Below are 26864 nucleotides of genomic sequence, written 5' to 3'. Positions count from 1 at the left end.
TAACCAAAACGGCCTTGAAGTGCTGCTGCGAACGGCTGAAAGCAAGGGGAAACTACACCCGACATTTTTCCCGACGGCATGCAGCTTTACTTTATGATTAAATCAAGATGGCGTCCTCTTGGGTAAAATATTCCGGAGGTAAAATAGTCCCCCATTCGGATCTTCGGGCGGCGACTACTCAAGAGGATGTCGTTATCAGGAGAAAGAAAACTGGCGTTCTACGGATCTGAGCGTGGAATGTCAGATCCCTTAATCGGGCAGGTAGGTTAGAAAATTAAAAAATGGAAATGGATAGATTAAAGTTATAGTGGGAATTAGTGAAGTTCGGTGGCAGGAGGGACAAGACTTTTGGTCAGGCGAATACAGGGTTATAAATACAAAATCAAATAGGGGTAATGCAGGAGTAGGTTTAATAATGAATAGGAAAAATAAGAGTGCGGGTAAGCTACTACAAACAGCATAGTGAACGCATTATTGTGGCCAAGATAGACAGGAAGCCCACGCCTACTACAGTAGTACAAGTTTATATGCCAACTAGCTCTGCAGATGACGAAGAAATTGAAGAAATGTATGATGAAATAAAAGAAATTATTCAGATAGTGAAGGGAGACGAAAATTTAATAGTCATGGGTGACTGGAATTCGGCAGTAGGAAAAGGGAGAGAAGGAAACATAGTAGGTGAATATGGATTGGGGGTAAGAAACGAGAGCAAGCCGCCTGGTAGAATTTTGCACAGAGCGTAACTTAATCATACCTAACACTTGGTTCCAGAATCATAAAAGAAGGTTGTATACATGGAAGCAGCCTGGAGATACTTTAAGATTATATAATGGTAAGACAGAGATTTAGCAACCAGGTTTTAAACTGTAAGACATTTCCAGGGGCAGATGTGGACTCTGACCACAATCTATTGGTTATGAACTGTAGATTGAAACTGAAGAAACTGCAAAAAGGTGGGAATTTTAGGAGATGAGACCTGGATAAACTGAAAGAACCAGAGGTTGTACAGAGTTTCAGGGAGAGCATAAGGGAACAAATTATAGGAATGGGGGAAAGAAATACAGTAGAAGAAAAATGGGTAGCTTTGAGGGATGAAGTACTGAAGGCAGCAGAGGATAAAGTAGGTAAAAAGACGAGGGCTAGTAGAAATCTTTCGGTAACAGAAGAAATATTGAATGTAATTGAGGAAAGGAGAAATTACAAAAATGCATTAAATGAAGCAGGCAAAAAGGAATACAAACGCCTCAAAAATGAGATCGAAAGGAAGTGCAAAATGGCTAAGCAGGGAAGGCTAGAGGACAAATGTAAGGATGTAGAGGCTTATCTCACTAGGGGTAAGATACACTCCTGGAAATTGAAATAAGAACACCGTGAATTCATTGTCCCAGGAAGGGGAAACTTTATTGACACATTCCTGGGGTCAGATACATCACATGATCACACTGACAGAACCACAGGCACATAGACACAGGCAACAGAGCATGCACAATGTCGGCACTAGTACAGTGTACATCCACCTTTCGCAGCAATGCAGCCTGCTATTCTCACATGGAGACGATCGTAGAGATGCTGGATGTAGTCCTGTGGAACGGCTTGCCATGCCATTTCCACCTGGCGCCTCAGTTGGACCAGCGTTCGTGCTGGACGTGCAGACCGCGTGAGACGACGCTTCATCCAGTCCCAAACATGCTCAATGGGGGACAGATCCGGAGATCTTGCTGGCCAGGGTAGTTGACTTACACCTTCTAGAGCACGTTGGGTGGCACGGGATACATGCGGACGTGCATTGTCCTGTTGGAACAGCAAGTTCCCTTGCCGGTCTAGGAATGGTAGAACGATGGGTTCGATGACGGTTTGGATGTACCGTGCACTATTCAGTGTCCTCTCGACGATCACCAGTGGTGTACGGCCAGTGTAGGAGATCGCTCCCCACACCATGATGCTGGGTGTTGGCCCTGTGTGCCTCGGTCGTATGCAGTCCTGATTGTGGCGCTCACCTGCACGGCGCCAAACACGCATACGACCATCATTGGCACCAAGGCAGAAGCGACTCTCATCGCTGAAGACGACACGTCTCCATTCGTCCCTCCATTCACTCCTGTCGCGACACCACTGGAGGCGGGCTGCACGATGTTGGGGCGTGAGCGGAAGACGGCCTAACGGTGTGCGGGACCGTAGCCCAGCTTCATGGAGACGGTTGCGAATGGTCCTCGCCGATACCCCAGGAGCAACAGTGTCCCTAATTTGCTGGGAAGTGGCGGTGCGGTCCCCTACGGCACTGCGTAGGATCCTACGGTCTTGGCGTGCATCCGTGCGTCGCTGCGGTCCGGTCCCAGGTCGACGGGCACGTACACCTTCCGCCGACCACTGGCGACAACATCGATGTACTGTGGAGACCTCACGCCCCACGTGTTGAGCAATTCGGCGGTACGTCCACCCGGCCTCCCGCATGCCCACTATACCCCCTCGCTCGAAGTCCGTCAACTGCACATACGGTTCACGTCCACGCTGTCGCGGCATGCTACCAGTGTTAAAGACTGCGATGGAGCTCCGTATGCCACGGCAAACTGGCTGACACTGACGGCGGCGGGGCACAAATGCTGCGCAGCTAGCGCCATTCGATGGCCAACACCGCGGTTCCTGGTGTGTCCGCTGTGCCGTGCGTGTGATCATTGCTTGTACAGCCCTCTCGCAGTGTCCTGAGCAAGTATTGTGGGTCTGACACACCGGTGTCAATGTGTTCTTTTTTCCATTTCCAGGAGTGTATTATGGAAATGGAAGAGGATGTAGATGAAGATGAAATGGGAGATATGATACTGCGTGAAGAGTTTGACAGAGCACTGAAAGATCTAAGTCGAAACAAGGCCCCAGGAGTAGACAACATTCCATTAGAACTACTGACAGCCTTGGGAGAGGCGGTCCTGACAAAACTCACCATCTGATGAGTAAGATGTATGAGACAGGCGAAATACCCTCAGACTTCAAGAACAATATAATAATTCAAATCCCAAAGAAAGCAGGTGTTGACAGATGTGAAAATTACCGAACTATCAGTTTAATAAGTCACGGCTGCAAAATACTATCACGAATTCTTTACAGACGAATGGAAAAACTAGTAGAAGCCGACCTCAGGGAAGATCAGTTTGGATTCCGTAGAAATATTGGGACACTTGAGGCAATACTGACCTTACGACTTAACTTAGAAGATAGAATAAGGAAAGGCAAACCTACATTTCTAGCATTTGCAGACTTAGAGAAAGCTTTTGACAATGTTGACTGGAATACTATCATTGAAATTCTGAAGGTGGCAGGGGTAAAATACAGGGAGCGAAAGGCTATTTACAATTTGTATAGGAACCAGATGGCAGATAAGAGTCGAGGGAACATGAAAGGAAAGCAGTGGTTGGGAAGGGACTGAGACAGGGTTGTAGCCTCTCCCCGATGTTGTTCAATCTGTCAAGGGACTGAGACAGGGTTGTAGCCTCTCCCCGATGTTGTTCAATCTGTATATTGAGCAAGCAGTAAAGGAAACAAAAGAAAAATTTGGAGTAGGTATTAAAATCGATGGAGAAGAAATAAAAACTTCGAGGTTCGCCGATGGCATTGTAATTCTGTCAGACAGTAAAGGACTGGGAAGAGCAGTTGAACGGAATGGATAGTGTCTTGAAAGGAGGATATAAGATGAACATCAACTAAAGCAAAACGAGGATAATGGAATGTAGTCGAATGAAGTCGGGTGATGCTGAGGGAATTAGACTAGGAAATGAGACACTTAAATTAGAAAAGGAATTTTGCTATTTGGGGAGCAAAATAACTGATGATGGTCGAAGTAGAGAGGATATAAAATGTAGACTGGCAATGGCAATGAAAGCGTTTCTAAAGAAGAGAAATTTAACATCGAGTATAGATTTAAGTGTCAGGGTTTCTGAACGTATTTGTATGGAGTGTAGCCATGCATGGAAGTGAAACATGGACGATAAATAGTTTGGACAAGAAGAGAATAGCTTTCGAAATGTGGTGCTACAGAAAAATGCTAAAGATTAGATGGGTAGATCACATAACTAATGAGGAGGTTGTTGTTGTTGTTGTTGTTGTTGTTGTGGTCTTCAGTCCTGAGACTGGTTTGATGCAGCTCTCCATGCTACTCTATCCTGTGCAAGCTTCTTCATCTCCCAGTACCTACTGCAACCTACATCCTTCTGAATCTGCTTAGTGTATTCATCTCTTTGTCTCCCTCTACGATTTTTACCCTCCACGCTGCCCTCCAATACTAAATTGGTGATCCCTTGATGCCTCAGAACATGTCCTACCAACCGATCCCTTCTTCTGGTCAAGTTGTGCCATAAACTTCTCTTCTCCCCAATCCTATTCAATACTTCCTCATTAGTTATGTGATCTACCCATCTAATCTTCAGCATTCTGCTGTAGCACCACATTTCGAAAGCTTCTATTCTCTTCTTGTCCAAACTATTTGCCGTCCATGTTTCCATACATGGCTACACTCCATAAAAATACTTTCAGAAATGACTTCCTGACGCTTAAATCTATACTCGATGTGAACAAATTTCTCTTTTTCAGAAACGCTTTCCTTGCCATTGCCAGTCTACATTTTATATCCTCTCTACTTCGACCATCATCAGTTATTTTGTTCCCCAAATAGCAAAACTCCTTTACTACTTTAAGTGCCTCATTTCCTAATCTAATTCCCTCAACATCACCCGACTTAATTCCACTACATTCCATTATCCTCGTTTTGCTTTAGTTGATGTTCATCTTATATCCTCACTTCAAGACACCATCCATTCCGTTCAACTGCTCTTCCAAGTCCTTTGCTGTCTCTGACAGAATTAGAATATCATCGGCGAACCTCAAAGTTTTTATTTCTTCTCCATCGATTTTAATACCTACTCCGAATTTTTCTTTTGTTTCCTTTACTGCTTGCTCAATATACAGATTGAATAACATCGGGGAGAGGCTACAACCCTGTCTTACTCCCTTCCCAACCACTGCTTCCCTTTCATGTCTCTCGACTCTTATAACTGCCATCTGGTTTCTGTACAAATTGTAAATAGCCTTTCGCTCCCTGTATTTTACCCCTGCCACCTTTAGAATTTGAAAGAGAGTATTCCAGCCAACATTGTCAAAAGCTTTCTCTAAGTCTACAAATGTTAGAAATGTAGGTTTGCCTTTCCTTAATCTTTCTCCTAAGATAAGTCGTAAGGTCAGTATTGCCTCACGTGTTCCAGTATTTCTACGGAATCCAAACTGATCTTCCCCGAGGTCGGCTTCTACTAGTTTTTCCATTCGTCTGTAAAGAATTCGTGTTAGTATTTTGCAACTGTGGCTTATTAAACTGATTGTTCGGTAATTTTCACATCTGTCAACACCTGCTTTCTTTGGGATTGGAATTATTATATTCTTCTTGAAGTCTGAGGGTATTTCGCCTGTTTCATACATCTTGCTCCCCAGATGGTAGAGTTTCGTCAGGACTGGCTCTCCCAAGGCCGTCAGCAGTTCCAATGGAATGTTGTCTACTTCGGGGGCCTTGTTTCGACTCAGGTCTTTCAGTGCTCTGTCAAACTCTTCACGCACTATCGTATCTCCCATTTCATCTTCATCTACATCCTCTTCCATTTCCATAATATTTTCCTCAAGTATATCGCCCTTGTGTAGACCCTCTATATACTCCTTCCACCTTTCTGCTTTCCCTTCTTTACTTAGAACTGGGTTTCCATCTGAGCTCTTGATATTCATACAAGTGGCTCTCATTTCTCCAAAGGTCTCTTTAATTTTCCTGTAGGTAGTATCTATCTTACCCCTAGTGAGATAAGCCTCTACATCCTTACATTTGTCCTCTAGCCATCCCTGCTTAGCCATTTTGCACTTATTGTCGATCTCATGTTTGAGACGTTTGTATTCATTTTTGCCTGCTTCATTTACTGCATTTTTATATTTTCTCCTTTCATCAATTAAATTCAATATTTCTTCTGTTACCCAGGGATTTCTACTAGCCCTCGTCTTTTTCCCTACTTGATCCTCTGCTGCCTTCAGTACTTCATCCCTCAAAGCTACCCATTCTTCTTCTACTGTATTTCTTTCCCCCATTCCTGTCAATTGTTCCCTTATGCTCTCCCTGAAACTCTGTACAACCTCTGGTTCTTTCAGTTTATCCAGGTCCCATCTCCTTAAATTCCCACCTTTTTGCAGTTTCTTCAGTTTTAATCTACAAGTCATAACCAATAGATTGTGGTCAGAGTCCACATCTGCCCCTGGAGATGTCTTACAATTTAAAACCTGGTTCCTAAATCTCTGTCTTACCATTACATAATCTATCTGATATCTTTTAGTATCTCCAGGGTTCTTCCATGTATACAACCTTCTATCATGATTCTTAAACCAAGTGTTAGCTATGATTAAGCTGTGCTCTGTGCAAAATTCTACCAGGAGGCTTCCTCTTTCATTTCTTAGCCCCAATCCATATTCACCTACTACGTTTCCTTCTCTCCCTTTTCCTACACTCGAATTCCAGTCACCCATGACTATTAAATTTTCGTCTCCCTTCACTATCTGAATAATTTCTTTTATATCATCATACATTTCTTCAATTTCTTCGTCATCTGCAGAGCTAGTTGGCATATAAACTTGTACTACTGTAGTAGGCGTGGGCTTCGTATCTATCTTGGCCACAATAATGTGTGAGGAGGTATGAGGAGGCATGAGGAGGTATTGAATAGAATTGGGGAGAAGAGGAGTTTGTGGCACAACTTGACTAGAAGAAGGGATCGGTTGGTAGGACATTTTCTGAGGTATCAAGGGATCACCAGTTTAGTATTGGAGGGCAGCGTGGAAGGTAAAAATCGTAGAAGGAGACCAAGAGATGAATACACTCAGCAGATTCAGAGGGATGTAGGTTGCAGAGAGTACTGGGAGATGAAGAAGCTTGAACAGGATAGAGTAGCATGGAGAGCTGCATCAAACCAGTCTCTGGACCGAAGACCACAACAACAAGTTACCTGTCTTGCCCAAGTACAGAAGTTATCACGATTCTCATAATCGTTACCATGCAGGTCTTGAAGGAGAAAGATGTGATACGGATGGAACATATGTTTATGGAGATTGCGTAGGACCCTTACCTGTCTCATGCTACTTCCTCGTACGATGGCGCAGAAGCTAATGTGCGGACGAACTGCAACGGCAGCAAAAACATTAGTTTTCCCCTCTTCTACCGTCACTTACTTCCTTCTGTTACGTGGTCTAGTTGTTACTCTACAACTTTCACGTAACTGGTTAAGGGCGATAAACAACTGCCAAGATGGTTGACGTCTATTGGGATATCTTGCCGCATACGTCGTACAATAACGAATTGTTATCTTTCTACATGCACCATGAGCATGTTAGCTTTTTCCGCATTGGTAAATACCATCGTCCATTTACGACCTACAGTTTGGACTGCCACACACTGCGATGCACTCAACGAACACAAAAGTACACTGTAATAAAACAGAACAATATCGTGCCCAGTAACTACGCACGCTGAATGGCACAAACAAGTGTCGGCGTCACAACTTTTAAAAATACGATATCTCGTAAACATTTCGCACGAGATTTATGCAACAAACACCACTAGCATTCTAATTTACCCTACTTTCAGTTTGCTAAAGTCTGTAGGCATTGTTCCATTTAAAAAGTATTCGTTTCCACAAAAATACGCTTTCTATGTAATATTACAGTCTGTTTATTATCTAACAATACGAGCCGCTGACTACCAACCCATTCTGTGAAAACCAAACGTCAATAGCATTTTCCATTTCCGCAATATTTGCTGTGCAAAGTTTAGGTGATTCACTCTGTATATGGAATAGAAATGGACCGAAAATTCAGCCCTGTGGGACTCCCTTTGTGATTTCTCCCCAGTCACTAAAATCTTCTATTCTTTCAATATTCTAGAATGTGATTTTCACTCTGCAGCGTAGTTTGCGCTGATATGAAACTTCCAAACAGATTAAAAATGTGTGCCACACTGAGACTCGAACTCGGGATCTTTGCCTTTCGCGGGCAAGTGCTCTACTACCTGAGCTACGCAAGCTCGACTCACGATCCCCCCCTCACAGCTTCAGTTTTTGCAGTACATCGTCTCCTACTTTACAAACTTCACAGAAACTTGGAGAACCAGCACTCCTGGAAGAAAGGATATTGCGGAGACATGGCCTAGCCCGCGAAAGGCAAAGGTCCCGAGTTCAAGTCTCGGTCCGGCACGCAGTTTTAATCTGGCAGGAAGTTTCTTTCAATATTGTTTGAATTATTCAGCCCAGCGTTATTGTATTCTATTTAAGTATGCTCCAAACTAGCTGTGTAAAGCCAATGATTCCACAAAAAGTATGTGGGTGTTGTGTCCACAGGAGAGAGGCGAGTGAGCGGAAGCGATGTTTCATACTGTTGCACAACTGTTCGCGTCCGCTTAGCCATTCGGCGATATCCCCCGCGGTGCGCTCGTGCTCAGCTGCGCGATGACCGGCGAGCTCCGGCAGGCGATAACGAGCCGCCGATGTCACTGAAGGCCGGCCGCGCCGAGGATTTGCCAGTCGCGCAGCGGGCGCCGGCGCGGCAGCATGGAGCAGCAGCAGAAGCGGCAAGCGCCCAGGGGCTCCCGGCGTCTCCAGTACGCCGCAGCCTTCTCCGGTAGGTGGCGCCGCCTTATATGCTGTCTCACTTCGTTTCGTCATTCATGTTAGATGCGCACTATTTGTGAATTGTATTTGGCACACGCAAACTTTTTAACACTGACACCTTCTATCTACCTCTACGTCTCGTAAATACTACAGACCATTGCAGAATGGATGGCAGAGGGTACGTTTACGGTGTATTAAACCTTCCCCTCGTTGCATCTACGAACGGAAGTTGAACAATGGTTGCATTTACGCTAACGTGTGTCATCGTTTTTGCAGTAAACGTGATTCAAGTGTGCATGGAATGTGCGCTTTTTGTTTGACTCGTACTTGGTTGTCAAAACACTTGCATCTGTACCTCTTTCCATCCAATCACATCCGTCTGTACCCAGATGTTTTTCGATTGCCTGTGTACATCTTTTCCACGTTGAAGAAAATGCTTCGGTTACCCCACGTGTACGTACAATAATGTCTGTATCACAGAAGTAGAATATTAGAGTAGGTTTCGAGCAAAAATTAGCGAGTGAGGTGAAGACGGCAGTTCAAATCGTCGTCTAGTAGGCCGAGGTTAGTTTCTCTGATTCGTTTAAATCACTTGAGGTGATAGGATGGTTCCTATGAAACAGCACGGATGATTTCCGTGCCCATCAAGACATTGTGCTCTGTCTCTAACGACCTCCTCGCAAAACTCTATTCTTTCCTTCCCGCGCAAAAATTAAGCAATCGTCGCGAAGAATGATTTCGGACATCGCTAATATTTAGATGTTCGAAACCAAGCAAAAATGAGTTGTCAAAGATCACATCATTCTTGATTAAGTTATCGTGGTAACACTGTGTGATAACATGAACTAGATAAGGTGTCACGTCACCACAGGGAAGACTTTTTCCTGCAACTGCATCTGATAATCGCATTAGAAGCTACTCATCCAGTCACACTGACAAAGATATGAAATAGAGACGATGGAATTTGTTCTCCAGTGACACGGTGATATCGAAGCATGTTTCCTTATTAAGCCCATTAATTTCTAACTCAGTTATCATCGTGCAAAAGTGGCAACAATGACGACACTATCATTAGTTTAATCATGCTTACAGACAGTGACCCATTATCATATCGTGGCATTTTTGATTGACCATTGTTTGAGATGTAACAAGCTTATTTTATAACTTTTTCTTATAACCAGTCAAACCATTACAGAGTGAAGAGTAATCATAACTCTGCAAATAACGAAATAAAAGTTTGTGTTGCACTAGGACTCGAATCAAGATTCCCTGCTTCCACCAACATTCACCATAACCATCACGCTAACCCGTCACAACTCCCAGTTCGACCCAAACATTCCTATCAACAATATTTTCCCACTAACATTCTGAAGAATCAGTCTGACCATCTCCATTTCGAAATTGCGCCATCAGACTAATGTACACTATCTGATCAGAAGTATCCGGACACTCCTATGCACTGTAGAATTGAGCACTAGATGTCACTAGAGGCGAGACCCAGCAGTATAAGAGGAGTCGCGGAATACTGTGTTGTCAGTAGAAAAGCAGTGACAGTAGAATGAGTCAGTTATAAGAGGTAGGTGACTTTGAACGTGGCTCAGTTGTGTGATATCATTTGAGTAACAAATCCATCAGGGACATTTCAACCATTTCGACGTCGACTGTCGACTGTTGCAGTGGAAACGTGAAGGAGCAAGCAAAGCTAAACCAGCACCACGCAGACTTCAAGTACTGATGACACGGACTATTGTTCCTTGCTGAGGGTGGTTGTAAAAATAATGTAAAATCAACTGAAGGAATGACTCTTGAGTTCCAAAGTGTTAACAGCAGTCTAGCTAGCACAATGACTATTCGTAGTAAGTTGAAAAGATCAGTAAACAATGTTCCAGTAGCTCCTCATACACTGAGGACAAGTGAAAAGGTTTCCAGCGTGATTATAGGCGCACGACGGGAATCAGGAGGCTTTGACCGCGAATTAGTAATTGGAGCTGGGACATTCCTTTTCGAAAATCGTTAGGGAATTCAGTATTCCGAGATCCACAATGTCAAGAGTGTGCCGAGAATACCACACTTTAGGTATTTACGTCTCATCACGGCCTTCAATCAAAGACCGAGAGCAGCGGCGTTTGCTTAGAGTTGTCAGAGCTAACAGAAAATTAGAAGTGCGTGAAACAATAGCAGAAATCAATGTGGGGTGTACGATGAACGTAGCTGGTAGGACAGTGCGGCGAAATTTGGCGCCAATGGCCAATGACAGCAGACGAGCAACTGAGTGCCTTTGCTAACAGCACGACATCGCCTGCAGCGCCTCTCCAAGGCTCGTCAACATATCGGTTGGGCACTAGACCACTGTAAAACCGTGACCTGGTCAGATGAGTCCCAGTTTCACTTGTTAAGAGCCGATGGTAGGGTTCGAGAGTGGCGCAGACCCCACGAAGCCATGGACACCAGTCGTCAACAAGGCATTGTGCAAGATGATGGTGGCTCCATAATGGTGTGGACTGTATTTACATGGAATTGAATGTGTCCTCTGATCCACCTAAACCGATCATTGACTGTAAATGGTTATGTTCCGCTACTTGGAGATAAGTTGTCGATATTCATGGACTTCGCATTCCCAAACAAGATGGATTTTTTATGGATCACAATGTGCCGTGTCACCTGGCCACAGTTACCCGCGGTTGGTCTGAAGAATTCTGACAATTCGAGCCAATGATTTGGCCACCTAGATTGCCAAACACGAACCCCATAAGACATATATGGGACATAAGCGATAGGAAACTTCGTACAAAATAACCTGCACCAGCAGCACTTTCGCAATTGTGGACGGCTGTAGCATGGCTCTCTATTCCTCCAGGGGACTTCCAACGACTTGCTGAGTCCATGCTACGTCGAGTTACTGACTCCGCCAGGAAAAATAAAGTGCGACGCGCTACTGGGAGGTATCCCATAACTTTTTCGCTTCAGTGTAAGGCGCACATTTCTGTAATCAATGCTTAGCGACACTTGAGATGGAGTAAAGTGTGTCACTCATGAACAGTGTATGACTAGAAACAAAGGATTTGCAGTGATTAATCATGCTACACTTTATGGAAATCCGATGGCATGTTTTTGGTTTGCGAAATGCCTGGAGCACTTTACCTGTGATCATGTGTAGAGCCAACACTGAAATACGAACCAAGTGGTATTACGGTGTTCAGATGCTTCTCGTGGTAGGATTTGGTCCTTTTATTGCGCTTCTGAAAACGCTACATGCAGAAGGGTATGAATGCATTTTACAGCACTGTGTATTGCATACAGTAGAGGAACAGTTAGGCCTAGGTGACGAAGATTATTTGCATCAGCATGGCAATGCACACTGCCATGAAGTACCATGTGTGAGGCGAAGGATAAGGTTTGTGGACAGTAACACTGCTGGACTGCCCAGAGTCCCAACATGAACCCAATCGAACATATTTCAGATGAGTTACGACGTCGATTGCGCTCCGCACCCCAGTGTCACTACCTTCTACAGCTTTTGGCCCTAGAGAAAGAATGGGCTTCCATTCATCAACAGACACCTCACTAATAGTGTCGCAATCAGTGATGGAGCCATCATAAAGGCCAAAGGTGGCCATACTCTATATTAATGTCGACTGTTAGGAGTTCATATGCTTTTCGTCAGCTAGTGTACCGCAAGACATTTCCCAATGGCAGGACATGGCACGTACCTCCATCAAATCTGTTCCCCCAGTGGTATTATTCCCATAAATCCTGTGAGAAACCTCTCTCAAATAGGTTTCATTAGTTTCTATAGCTCATAACGTTGTATATTCCTTGTTGCCGACAACATAACGATAATATTGTCATCATCACTGATTGCAGCTTGGCGTGTTTCGTCCTGTGCATTACACTGAGTAAAACACCTAACCACATCATTTTTCTGACATCCAAATAGCGTGCTAATGGTCCTTCTATCAAACGCACTGCATATCGCCGCACTGACTGGAGGACTGGGATCTAGCGAGACCTACCTGCTTATAGTCTTCGAAAGTCACTATCACGGAATATACTCTTTCCGTGACAGTTAAATGCGGGAAAAACAGCTACTTTAGTTAGGGATGCGTTTCCTTCGATGGATCAATCAGAGCAAAAGAAACATTTACTTGGAAGCATGGTCGTTTCTTGAAACAGTACATATAAGAAAGCTCTTCCCCAGTCTACACTGTGTCTGTCTTCACATAGACCTGAGGCGCGGGTCTTGCACGTTTTCTCACGACTCGCAAATGTAGGAGCATTTCACGTTAGTTATCGTAGAAACCAGATGGCAGTTAGGAGTCTAGGGGCATGAAAGGGAAGCAGTGGTTGGGAAGGGAGTGAGACAGGGTTGTAGCCTATCCCCGATGTTATTCAATCTGTATATTGAGCAAGCAGTAAAGGAAACAAAAGAAAAAATCGGAGTAGGAATTAAAATTCATGGAGAAGAAATAAAAATTTTGAGGTTCGACGATGACATTGTAATTCTGTCAGAGACAGCAAAGGACCTGGAAGAGCAGCTGAACGGAATGGACAGTGTCTTGAAAGTAGGATATAAGATGAACATCAACAAAAGCGAAACGAGGATAATAGAATGTAGTCGAATTAAATCGGGTGATGCTGAGGGTATTAACTTTGGAAATGAAAAGCTTGAAGTAGTAAATGAGTTTTGCTATTTGGGGAGCAAAATAACTTATGATGGTCGGAGTAGAGAGGATATAAAATGTAGACTGGCAATGGCAAGGAAAGTGTTTCTGAAGAAGAGAAATTTGTTAACATTGAGTATAATTTGTGTCAGGAAGTCGTTTCTGGAAGTATTTGTATGGAGTGTAGCTATGTATGGAAGTGAAATGTGGACGATAGTTTTGACAAAAAGAGAAGAGAAGCTTTCGAAATGTGGTGCTACAGAAGAATGCTGAAGACTAGATGGGTAGATCACATAACTAATGAGGTATTGAATAGAATTGGGGAGAAGAGAAATTTGTGGCACAACTTGACTAGAAGAAGGGATCGGTTGGTAGTTCTGAGGCATCAAGGGATATCCAATTTAGTACTGGAGGGCAGCGCGGAGGGTAAAAATCGTAGAGGGAGACCAAGAGATGAATACACTAAGCAGATTCAGAGGGATGTAGGTTGCAGTAAATGGTTCAAATGGCTCTGAGCACTATGGGACTCAACATCTTAGGTCATAAGTCCCCTAGAACTTTGAACTACTTAAACCTAACTAACCTAAGGACATCACACACACCCATGCCCGAGGCAGGATTCGAACCTGCGACCGTAGCAGTCCCGCGGTTCCGGACTGCAGCGCCAGAACCGCTAGACCACCGCGGCCGGCTGGGTTGCAGTAAGTACTGGGAGATGAAGAAGCTTGCACAGGATAGAGTAGCATGGAGAGCTGCTTCCAACCAGTCTCTGGACTGAAGACAACAACAACAGTCGTGACCCAGCCGCCCTCAGCGATTTCGGTTACCATCAGTAACACGCAAACATGAGCCGCTAGCTCATGAAAGCCTTAATTGAGACATAGGCTACGCTGCGCAGCGGCTTCGGCATCGTTAATAGTCCAGTCAACAGAGGAAAATTAGGAGTAAAAGTTTGTGTAGTCGCAAAGTTTTGTATAGTAGTAGGAGGGAGTGCCATGAATCACGTACTATAATTCCTTTCCTTTGCAGTGCGAACGTGGGAAGTGGGGAAAGGGGGGGTAGGGGAGTCAGAAGTCCTTTTTTGTGTTTTTCTTGACTAACTTGAAAACTACGGTTTCTAGCGAAAATGTTTCCCGATTGAACTGTATTAAATTACCTAAGAAAAATTTAGATTTATTTTCTCTAGAGCTAAGAGTTTCTGTGTTTCAGGGGACGGAAGAAACGCAGATTATTAAAAAGTGTTTTAATGGTATAAAATTAACGTTTGTTACTAAATTAAATGGATTCAGAACAAATATTAGATGTGTACCACATGTAACTGCAGTAGCGCGGTGTTAAGGGATAAATTGTCTTCTGTGGGTGTAACAAGCTAGAGGAGGGGTGGGGGGCGGTGGAGGGTAGGTAAGGGAATGTATTGTTAGTTCCCGGATTATGATCATATACTTGCTCCTTCATAGGTCGGCAAACTGAAGAGCGAGCAGGCGATTCCCCACTTACTCTTGTCCACTACGTCACAAGAAGCAACTACAGGGTGTTTCAAGAAGTTATCCTGACCCTTCCGCAGCCATTCTTATGAATCACTAGCGACGCAGTGAGTAGACGTGCCTGTGGGATAACACCTACGTGTTATGGAACTCCAAATATATCAACATAGGTCAACCAACAAATTACAGCAGATTAACGCTGTAGACTCAAACATAATCATTTCCATTGCATTTGTTCACACAGGTATGTTGTGTATTTTGGATAACTGTTTCCACTCAGCTACCAGCAAGATTTAATAATGATAGAAGTAACTTTCTGGCCATTAATTCATCACCAAGTGACAACAACACTGTTAAAAGTTTTACAATAAGCTGTGAGCGATAGACAGTAGCAAGGTACCATATTCACCAATCAAATCCATTTCCACCACGACTGCATCAGGCACTGACAACATCTCACCTAAAAATTAAACATTTATTAGCCGTTGTGTCTATGAATGTTGTTGTTGTTGTTTTGTGGTCTTAAGTCCGAAGACTGGTTTGATGCAGCTCTCCATGCTACTCTATCCTGTGCGAGCCTGTTCGTTTTCGAAAAACTACTGCAACCTTCAACTTTCTGAATCTGCTTACTGTATCGTTCTCTTGGTCTCCCTCTACAATTTTTACTCCCACCCCCCCACCCCCCCACCCCCCCACACACACACTTCCCTCAAATACTAAATACTAAATTGGTGATTCCTTGATATCTCAGAATGTGTCCTATCAATCGGTCCCTTCTTTTGGTCAAATTGTCACAAATCTCTTGTCTCCCCAATTCTGTTCAGTACTTCCTTATTATTTACGTGATCTACCCTTCTAATCCTCAGCATTATTCCGTACCACCACATTTCAAAAGCTTCTACTCTTTTTATCTAACCTGTTTATCGTCCACGTTGCACTTCCATACATTGCAACACTCCAGACAAATACCTTCATAAAAGACTTCCTAACGCTTAAATCTATATTCGATGTTAAGAAATTCACTTCTGCAGAAATTCTGCTCTTGCCATTGCCGGTCTACATTTTGTATGATCTCTACTTCGGCCATCGTGAGTTATTTTCTGCCCAAACAGCAAAACGCACCTACTATTTTAAGTGTCTCGTTTCCTAATCTAATTCCCTTAGCATACACTAATTCAGTTCAACTACATTTCATTATTCTTATTTCTTTTTTGTTTATGATCATCTTATACAAGGGTTGGAACTTTAATAGTGGCAACTATTTATTTACAGTTCGTGCAAAATAGCTAAATGTTTCAAAGTTTTACTGACCTTCAAAGTAATCACCAGCATTGTGTATAACCCGTTGCCAGCGATGTGGAAGTCGTAGGATACTCTTAGCAGTGCCAATTGGTTGACAGTTCGAGCAGCGCGGTCTATTGCCCGACGAATTTGTAGCAGTTCTGAAGCGAATGCCGTGAAGTGTTTCCTTCAGTTTAGAAATTGAGCTGAACTCACTAGGGCTCAAGTCAGGGGATTGCAGTAGTAGTGTAGCACTTAGCAGCACCGTCAGTCAAACATATCAGTAACAGCTTGCACTGTACGTGGTTGAGCATTGTCCTGCAAAATGGTCAGGTCCTGCAGAAAGTGTCATCACTTCATTTGTGGAACACAACCTACGACCAGCTTAGAGACAGAAGTGATGACACTTTCTGCAGGACCTGATCATTTTGCAGGACAATGCTCAACCACGTATAGTGCAAGCTGTTCACTGATTTGTTTGACTGATGGTCCCGCTAAGTGCTACATCACCTAGTGCACTCCCCTGACTTAAGCCCTCGTGAGTTCAACTCGATTTCTAAACTGAAGGAAACACTTCACGGCATTCGCTTCAGAACTGCTAAAATTCGTCGGGCAATAGACCGCGCTGCTCGAACTGTCAACCAATTGGCACTGCTAAGAGTATCCTACGACTTCCACATTGCTGGCAACGGGTTATACACAATGCTGGTGACTACTTTGAAGGTCAGTAAAACTTTGGAACACATACCTATTTTGTAAGAGCCATAAATAAATAGTTGGCACTATGAAAGTTCCAAACCTCATATTCTACTTTAAAGACATAGTCCAATGTTATTTTATGTGAAAGCTCACTGAACTGCAAATAAGTACTCGATAAACTGAAAAAATAATTCCACTACATAAACACGAGCTCGGCGAAGTTATTTTGTATGCTCACACAAGAGACCTGAACTGTAAACGCTTTGAAGGTATAAAGTCTGTCTGTAAATTGGAAAAACGAACAGCTCTCACCGGGGAGGAAGTCGCCCTTCCTGGGAGAACGCTACAGCTGCCGTACAGGTTGACTAAGAATCAATTTCCACTCTAACACTGTAGAACAGTGTGGGGTGACTTACCTACAATCAGTCCAGATGCATTTCTTACTTAGGTATTATCACTAATATCTATAGTCCATGTAATGTTAACGCACTTTGTGGAAAACAAACACCGCCCTCATGTCTCTGCACTGCATCGTCAGTGATAAGGTGAGTTGTGGAACGCTCGCTATAGCTTCATTGGTAAGACGGTCTTCGGAAGGGTCAATACAACTTCTTGAAACACTCTGTAGTCGCTGCTTGTGACGTAGTGAGGCAGAGGATGTGGAGGAATGGCCTGCTCACTCTTGAGTTTGCAGACCTACAAAGGAGGGAAGCGCATGACCACAATCCACCGACCTACCTTCCTTTACGCGTCTACGCTGCACTATTCTCTCCTCCAGTCCAGCACGTCTACAGAATACGTTTTACCACTTATACGGTTCAACTGCACTTAGACGTTACACACACATTGAATGCTTCCTCTTAACGCACTTCATTTAACAGTAAACATTAACATTGTACCATTAAAATACTATTTCAAGAACGTATATTTTCATCAACTGCTCCACGGAGACTACTGGTTCTAGAGAAATAATGAATACAATCTTTTTTGTAGGAAATTTAATGTATATACATCAATAAGTGTCTTGCATCACCCCGATTCCCAGAACTCCTGAAGATAGACGTGAATATTGTCACAGATACAGGCCATTTCTCTGTTCAGAGATGTCACTAAACGCGGTCAAAGATGTAAACAACCGTGGACGAGCAACGCTTATTATACGGAGGGGTCCGACAGCCGATCAGTTCGTCATTCCACCAGGAAGGAGGTACACGGCTTGTGTTGTCTGTAGTTCAACCATGCCGAGACGGTCAATACCGCGGTTCGGTCGCGTCCGCATTGTTACTTTGTGCCAGGAAGGGCTCTCAACAAGGGAAGTATCCAGACGTCTCGGAGTGAACCAAAGCGATGTTGTTCGGACATGGAGAAGATACAGAGAGACAGGAACTGTCGGTGACATGCCTCGCTCATGCCGCCCAAGGGCTACTACTGAAGTGGATGACCGCTACGGCTCGGAGGTACCCTGACAGCAACGCCACCGTGTTGGACAATGCTTTTCGTACAGCCACGCGACGTCGTGTTACGACTCACTGTGCGCAGTAGGCTGCATGATGCGCAACTTCTCACCCGACGTCCATGGCGAGGTTCATCTTTGCAACCATGACACCATGCAGCGTGTTACAGATGGGCCCAACAACATGCCGATTAGTGTCGCACATGCCTTCAACCAGGCAATCGTCGGAGACGTGTTTGGAGGCAACCCGGTAAGGCTGAAAACCTTAGACACATTATTCAGTGAGTGCAGCAAAGTGGAGGTTCCCTGATGTTTTGGGGTGGCATTATGTCAGGCCGACGTACGCTGCTGGTGTTCCTATAAGGCGCCGTAACAGCTGTACGGTAAGTGAATGCCATCCTCCGACCGATAGTGCAAGCATATCGGCGGCATTTGGCGAGGCATTCGTCTACATGGACGACAATTCGCGCTCACATCGTGCACATCTTGTGAATGACATTCTTTAGGATAACGACGTCGCTCGACTAGTGGCCAGCATATTCTCCAAACATGAACCCTTTAGAACATGCCTGGGATTGACTGAAAATGTCTGTTTATGGACGACGTGAACCAACCAACCACTATGAGGAATCGCCATTGAGGAGTGTGACAATATTGACCAACAATGCCTTGATGAATTGGTGGATAGTATGCCACTGTGAATAGAATAGTCATGCATCAATGCAAGAGGACGTGCTGCTGGGTATTAGTTACCAGTGTGTACAGCAATCTGGACAACCACCTCTGAAGATATCGCTGTATGGTGGTACAAAGTGCACTACGTGGTTTTCAAGAGCAATAAAAAGGGTGGAAATGATGTTTATGTTGATCCCTATTCCAATTTTCTGTACAGTTTCCGGAACGCTCAGAACCGAGGCGGTGCAAAACTTTTTTGATGTGTGTAGTTTACATTTTCGCTAGGAGCCGCAGGTTTCCAGTTATCGAAGAAAAACATAAAAAGTGACATAAATCGCCCTCACATCACCCAACAGACCCAAGAAACCATTGAAAAAATGTGTTGGGAGATACTACCTCATCCTCTCTACGGTTCAGATTTGGCTCCCTTGGATTTTCATTTGTTTGGTCCACTCCAGGAGGCATTACGTGGAATAAACTTCAGCAACAACCTGAAGGTCAAAAGATTTGCGGAAAAGTGGATCAGACAACAAGACAAAAATTTCTTTACATCAGACATAAAGAAACTAGTTGATATTTGGGACATGTGTTAATATTGCCGGGGATTATGTTGACAAGTAGAAAAACACATTTTGTAAAAATATGGTTTTTTGCCTACACCAATTTGTCTCTTTAATTATCGGATGTCCCTCGTATTTCACGTCATAGCATTTATTTTGTCCTAATTGATTACGTACATTTCATGCCAGTGACTGCAATTCACCTCATTTACAGATTTCTCCTAGTAATGATGGAAACCGGAAATTTGGTTTTGCGTGTGGTTTGAAGTACGAAAATCGAAAATCATAAACTGTGATCCTCTTAATTTTTCTCCGAAGTAAATGAGATATATTTATCACAGCAGGCGTAACGAGTATTAGAAATGTAGCGCCTGTGACAGAGCGAACAGAGCATGAGTCTGAAGTGCACTTAGGCACAATACACATTTCACTTTTATTTGTGACTGCAAATAAATCACGACGCTTTAAATTCTTTTGGTCTACTTAGGCACCAGTTGTCACCTAGAAGCTTTTATTTATTGCATGCTTGTTATTAGACGACTTAACCAGATGGGGAAATGTCATATGTTTTGATTACCACAGTCTAGTCATCATTAGTCGAACTACTGAGTCAAAATAACGCAACAAAGTTTGCGGCGTAGTCAAACATCACCAGAAACGAGGCATGTTATAGCATCGCTTCTTGAAAAAAAAAAAAGGAATATAAAATATAATAATCGATATTAAACGAAAATGAAAGCGATATATGCTCTCTGAGAATTATAATAAGCATGATCTTTGTCAAGCAGTATAAAAGAAAGGAACTTTGTTTCTTTGTTCTCTCTCCTGTTCTTTCGTCTCCTTGGTTCTGAAGTCCTACTGAAGGTCCTCATAGATCACGGTCTGTAATTAATGTACTCATATGAATGTATTTAGAATTTCTGCTAAATATGTATGTCAGTATCTAATGCAGTATGTGGTTTTGTTAGTAGCAAGGAAGTACTTTCCCTGTCCCCTTTATTTAATTACGTAACAATTAAATGTTGCTCTGGCCATTTGTAATTGCATTGTTGAAACTACGCCATTGCTGTTAAAATTGACAAAAACTTCTCAATAGTCGTTTAATTATGAAAGTAATGAAAGGATTTAATCTTATTAAATGGAGAACGGCGTCTCATAATCATTTCCATTCCATTTTAGGCCAGAGGTACAGTTTTTTTTTAAAGAATTGTTTTAATTGTGCACGTTGCCATTGCACATAGTCAGCTATACTGGAGCATCAAGCCTCACAGAGAAAAATAATTATTTGAGTATTATATTTAATTTGCTTACCGCTTAACACTAAAGGAAGATATTTTACCCATCGTGAGAAAGACGGATGTCTTGACGTTGGAATACGTGTGATGTTTCTGGCGATAGCGCCCTGAGAAATATAATTTAGCGGTGGCTTTTAATGAATTTAAAAGAGATTTTCTTTAACAAAACATTTTCATTCAAAATTAATGGAACATTTTTCTCTTTTCAAAAATTTACACGATAATGTTTAATTTGCTAGTCATCTTCCGCAGTTGGTGTGATATATCTATTACAGTACTATGGGGTTTATTTTTTCTTTGTCTTTAGCGTAATATAGTTTAAAAGAGTGGTTTACCAGACACACTTCACTTTTTTACGAGGCATCATCAGTAATCGTTGTGTAAATATACCACATAAAACACATTTCTACACTTTTTCCTTTTGTGACATTTTCGTTTATTGCATTTCAATGCTGCAAATCTTCACACAGTGTAATTTCTACAAAGACAACTTGTGTAAAGTTTTACAAAAGTGAAGCAAGGTGCTAAGAACGCAAATGAAACCAAAGGTAAAGCGGGTCCCTGTGAAACGTCCCCTTAGAAAAATTATATATGACTGCCCTTAAACTGACACACAATATTTTTAGCGCAACGGAATCTGACTTTCAATAATCCCTACAAACGAATGGCGCTGACTAACATTAAACTATACCTTTCACAAATCACTTACCTCACAAAAATCTTCGTTACTCAAGCTATTGCAATACAGCGAGCACCACTACTGCCAGCTAAATAAAAGATTCAAACTACTGAAGGCACTACTGATAGGCATAGTTAGCAAATGAAAGATTTTGATAGAGAAAAAACAATGTATTTACCTTGCATCCACCACTGCTGGCGGCTCACCTCCAACTGCGCAACGCTATGCACTGTTCACATCCAGCTGCCCAACACTACAATGGCAGACAACAATGCAAACTAGCCACAGACTGCACACAGCACAGCCAGTGATTTTCATACAAAGCGCTACGTGACGTTACCAATGTAAGAACCTCAACAGCCTACTTACATAGCCCCCATGCTCCACACAAAAAATTTTACAAACTGTTTTGGGCACTGGCGAATACATATTTGTTAAAATTTTTTCACAATTACAATAACAAAGAAATGAAATGCACACACTTATTGATACAATGTTGGTCAAAAGATAAAATTTTCTCACAGTCCATAAAGACAGTCCCGATCGTTCATCGCAGTAAAATAGCAGTGTTTTTCTCAAAGTCTGAGCCATAAAAGAAAATGCACACAGAAGTAGTGGATTTCCATGCAGTCTTGAAGAAGTAGTGTTGTCCTTCCAACGGAAAGACAGTGCTGACTCTTGACATGCAGACAGGTAATAGGCCACAAGAGAGGAAACCCACCGCAGAGTCAGTCTAAGTTTTGAAGAATATTGGTAGGTAGGTCATCACAGAACAGACCCACTGTAGTCCTGGTAGAGATTATGGTATTGGTGGGCCACCAGAGGTGCAGACCCACTGCAGTCCTTGTAGAAATTATGGTATTGGTGAGTCATCAAAGGTGTAGACCCACTGCAGTCCTTGTAGAGATGGCTAGCAGCCATCCGTTGCGACTGTGCAGGTGCACAATCACCATAGAAGAGTCTTGTGGACAATATAGCAAGTCCATGAACCACCACTTGTGCACTCACAAACTTCTTTTTTTTTTAATGTCCTTAGAACCAGCAATGTTGTTATCCAGACCCTTGCTGAATTATTAACACACATGCAAACACTATCAGTCCCTACTTCTCACATATTGTCCATATACTATGACCTAAAGAAACGTGTGCAGTAAAATGTAACTTACAAGTTACTTAATTTGATGAACTGGTGTCAATTACAATTTGATAACATAAGAATACAATAACAAAGGTACAAAATACATCATTAAAGAACATAACAATACAGATAACATTTGTAGTAATACAGGCTTTACAAAAGAATAGAAATATACATATACATCAGTGTTACAGGAATTATGACATAATTACATACATAAAAGATCAGAATAACTTTTGAAACATCAACTTCACACATGAGCATTAAAACAAAACAGAATAAATAATGTCTAAACATCTTTACAAGGTAAATAACATATTATCAGAAAAATTCTACAACATAAATCTTATTAGCTAGACACATACAGACAGGAAAAACACAAATTCACATAGTGTAATAACACAAAAATACAGGACAGGGTTTGTTTTAAGTGTAACATTTGTTACTGCACTCCAACCCAAAACTTCATTCCATAGATCTTTCGTCTTATTTCAACATTTGTTTCCACCAAAAAGATCCTATCCAAGCATGCTCTCTGTATTTATATGTTCACATATTTCTTACCTCATTATTTATTTTCCATTATCTTACCTCATCATTTATTTCCAAGAAAATCCTACCTTAACCTGTTGTCCCTAAACCCTACTTTTTTGTTCATATCCTCTTTTAAATACTTTTTTGGCCAAACCATTTTCTTATAGCTTCTCAATGCATTTCTTTCCACTCATCACAACTCGTTCTCTTATATAGCCTACCCCATCTTACACTAACTTAAATCTACTGAGCTCAGATGCTAAACTAAGGGATGAGGTAATGCAGCAGCAGTGCAAAACAATAAACACAAACAGCAACGATAAAAAATGCAAATTGGCAAAGCAAGCAGCATAAATTAGCAAAGCAAATGCAATATTACAACTAATATAAGGCAATGCACAGCAAACAAGAAAAATAAATCCATAGTAAAACTGGCTTAACAGAGTCAAATTCAGTAACATTATGCCTGGCAAACAGCAGGAGCAAATGCAATAACTTATACCTAAACATGACAAAGCTCAAGCAGAAAAAATATTACAGTAAAAATGGCCATGTTTAATACCTATGTCACATCTTAACCTCAAACGTACTTCAAAAATCATGATCCCTTCCCAAATACATCATTCAAAGCTCTCATAGTATCACAATGGTTCCAAAAAAATATGAACAGTTCACAAAGTACAGACAAGATACAATTTCAGAAGTGTGAAGTTACCCAACTGTGTAATTGCATAAACATGTGTCACTGATGTAGTAAAAAAATTTTGTTTCTCTGTTAAATAATCAGATAGCTGTGTAATTCTGTGTTAGAGAAATATGGTACCGATGTGTAAAGTCGTATAAGCAAATACCATATTAGCTAGGGCTCCTTGTGCTTGCCAAACACATGGTACACAAAGTAAGCATGTACCCCCCTGAAGATTAATGTAATTATACCCTCAGATGTTACAGATTACAGCAATGGAATGAAATTTATCACGGAAAAATTTCTTTGTAATTCAAAAATCTTAAAAAATAAATGGTTTAAGTACAAAATTAATCTCTCAAATGCGTGTCCTGTAGCGCTAAATGTGCGTCTTGCTGTAGGATAATTTTGTGGAAGTGTCGTAGTTATCGTCCTCTGTAAGCAAAGTTCTGCTGAAATCAATGTACTTACCTCATCATAAACGAAAATGAAATGCTTTGCGTATAGATGTTGTAGTTATTATGTACAGTACCGTATCAAGGAAGTACTATACTGTAACGTATTGTTGTGCTACGAAAAAGGCTGTCTCATTGTAGCTATACCACAAAAGTTACTACTAAAAAAGTTTTCCTTTCCAGAAGAATTCAGAAAAACTGTGCAGATATGAAACAGATACACCGCAAAAGCAACATGGTCACTCATTAGTAGCATCGTGATAAAATCGTGTAGCTGTCACATAAACTAACCACTGTGTCATCTGGTATCTCACAGAAAGTACTTTAAATCCAGAATGTATTTTCAAGTAAACCAAAATGTTGCATTAAAATCTCATTAGCAGTGCCAGTGTATGTTCTAAGTATGTGAGCCTTATAGTCGTTGCATAATCGTGCAACTAACAAGCAAGAATGTACACACAAAATAACACTGTGTCTTCTGTTCACTATAACAACGCACTCGTAAATACTGTCTAAATATGTTCCCTAGGTTCTAGACTGGATAGTTAACTTTAAAACATAGTTGCATGTTAACAGTTTCCAAGATTGAAAAAGAGTGCTAGTAACGTGAAGTGAAAAATTTTGTAGCAAAGACTAAGTTAAAAAGCAGATTATCTCTCAATAAATTGTTTTACATGTGAAATGTGGTGTAACCCTTTGCTCTTCCTAGTACGCAGAGTTTCAACTTTAACGCAATTATCATGTGGTATACATCGGTAAAGAATACTGGAATTTTTCTCTAGGTTAGCGTCTATGTTATTTTTCCCTGAGCCAGCAGGCGCACGTGGCTGCCTGCGGTGCGAGTCATTGTGTGTTTCTTTGTTGGCGTGCGTCGTTACTGGGATTAGGAGACCTAACTTCCACAAATTCACCTTGTCGAGAGGGCCCAGCCCTGTTAGAATCCCGCCAGTTCTGATGAAATTCAGGTCTGTCGTTATGATTATATCCTCTGTCGTCATGTTGGTAGTTCCTGTAGTTTCTTTCTTGTCGGTTAAGTGGTGGAGAATTTCTCCCTGAATTATCACTGCGGACCATTGCGTCTGAAGTTATTCTGTCTCCCATGATAATAATAGTTCTGGTTGCCAAATTGTCTGTTTCTATGATTATTACTGTCATATTCATTACTACATAAATGTGATCTATCTCTGTAACTATTACTCTGCCAGTGGTTGTCATACGGGTGGTGTCTGTTTTGGTCACGATTTACGTTGTAAGAATGGTCTTGTCGTGTCCAGTTATTATTTCTTTCATCATGGAATCGTGACGGATGTGACCTGTAATTGTTATGTTCCTGTTTTCGCGTCCCGCGATTGTCAGTGTCGATTTCCAATTCTTGTAAGAGTCCCTGAAAAGCTTCAATGTCATCTTTGCAACGTCCTGCCAAAATAATATGTCGTAAATGTTCAGGTAGTTTGATTAAGCAAATGTGGATGAGTTCTGAGGGGCTGTATAGGTTTGACAGGTACTGATTCTTGTGCAACATGTCTTCAAAATATTTCACAAGACTGGAAAATTCAGATTGTTCGAAATGTTTCATCATTATGATGCTATGTTTTACTCGGTGTTGTGTAGCTTGAGACCAATATGCTGAGAGGAAGGCATGATAAAATTCTCCTTCACTGTGACAATCGTGAATGACTGATCGCATTCTTTCAGCTGGTTCATTCTCTAAGTAGCCGTACATAAATTCTAATCTGTGCTCTAGTGACCAGTTGGGAGGAAAACAATGAGAGAATTGATGGAGCCACGCTTGTGGATGAATGTCGTTGCCAGAATTCGTAAATGTTTTGAATTTACATGTAGTAATGAACAGCTTATAGTCAAAATCATCCTGTCGGCGAGTAGCATATCGGTCATTATTACGTCGTGTCGGCGGTTCCATTTCAAAATTCGGTGCACCTTGCCAATTTCTTTCATAATTTCCGAAATGCCCTGTGTTATTATTTTGTGGCTTTTCCGTATTTCTAAGTCCCTCTTCCCGTGTTGGAGCGCGAGTGTCCTCTGAAATATGTAATTTTTGTATTACTTGTGCCAACTGATTTTGTACTTCCCGGATTTCTCTTTCGTACTGCGTATTAATTTGATTCTGATTTTGTTTGAATTTCTTAATTTGTTCATACTCTTCTGTCAGTGATGGCTACAGGTCTTGTGTCATTCAGATCATGTACCTTTGCAGATAAGTTAGTTAACGGATCTGAAAGTTCGGCTACTTTCTCCGACAGTGTACTTATTTCCTCAGTGTGTTTTTCTGAACCAAGTTTCAGAGTGTCCATTTTTGTTGAAAACGTATCTGCTGTGTCCTTTAAGTTTTCCTGAGTTTTTGCAAGTAGCGTAACCGAATCGGTAGATGCAACTGAGTCAATTTTAGCCCACAAGGTCTCATGATTTTCATGATCAATGGTTTGCAGTTCTTTTATGGCTGCTTCGTGATTCTGTAATACATTTTCATGCCGCGAAAAAATAGGTTGAAAATGCTCACAAATTTGTGTTTTTACGTCATTACAGACTTTTTGACATTTCGATTCAATGTTATGTAACTCAGTAGTTAAATCTTCAC

The 26864-nt window shown here is 41.9% G+C and overlaps 1 protein-coding gene across 1 annotated transcript in view; it reads left to right on the top strand.

Annotated features, from left to right (window-relative positions):
- The first annotated feature begins 8593 nt into the window (after nt 1-8593).
- The window catches only part of LOC126188015 (facilitated trehalose transporter Tret1-like), a 96719-nt gene continuing 78448 nt past the window's right edge, over nt 8594-26864 (top strand). Inside the window, exon 1 of the mRNA XM_049929432.1 lies at nt 8594-8679. Coding sequence (XP_049785389.1) covers nt 8610-8679 — 70 coding nt within the window. The 5' untranslated portion in view covers nt 8594-8609. The remainder of the gene's footprint in view (nt 8680-26864) is intronic.

Source organism: Schistocerca cancellata, chromosome 5 (genome assembly GCF_023864275.1).
Source record: "Schistocerca cancellata isolate TAMUIC-IGC-003103 chromosome 5, iqSchCanc2.1, whole genome shotgun sequence".
NCBI lineage: Eukaryota > Metazoa > Arthropoda > Insecta > Orthoptera > Acrididae > Schistocerca > Schistocerca cancellata.
This window is presented reverse-complemented; position numbering and strand designations above follow the sequence as displayed.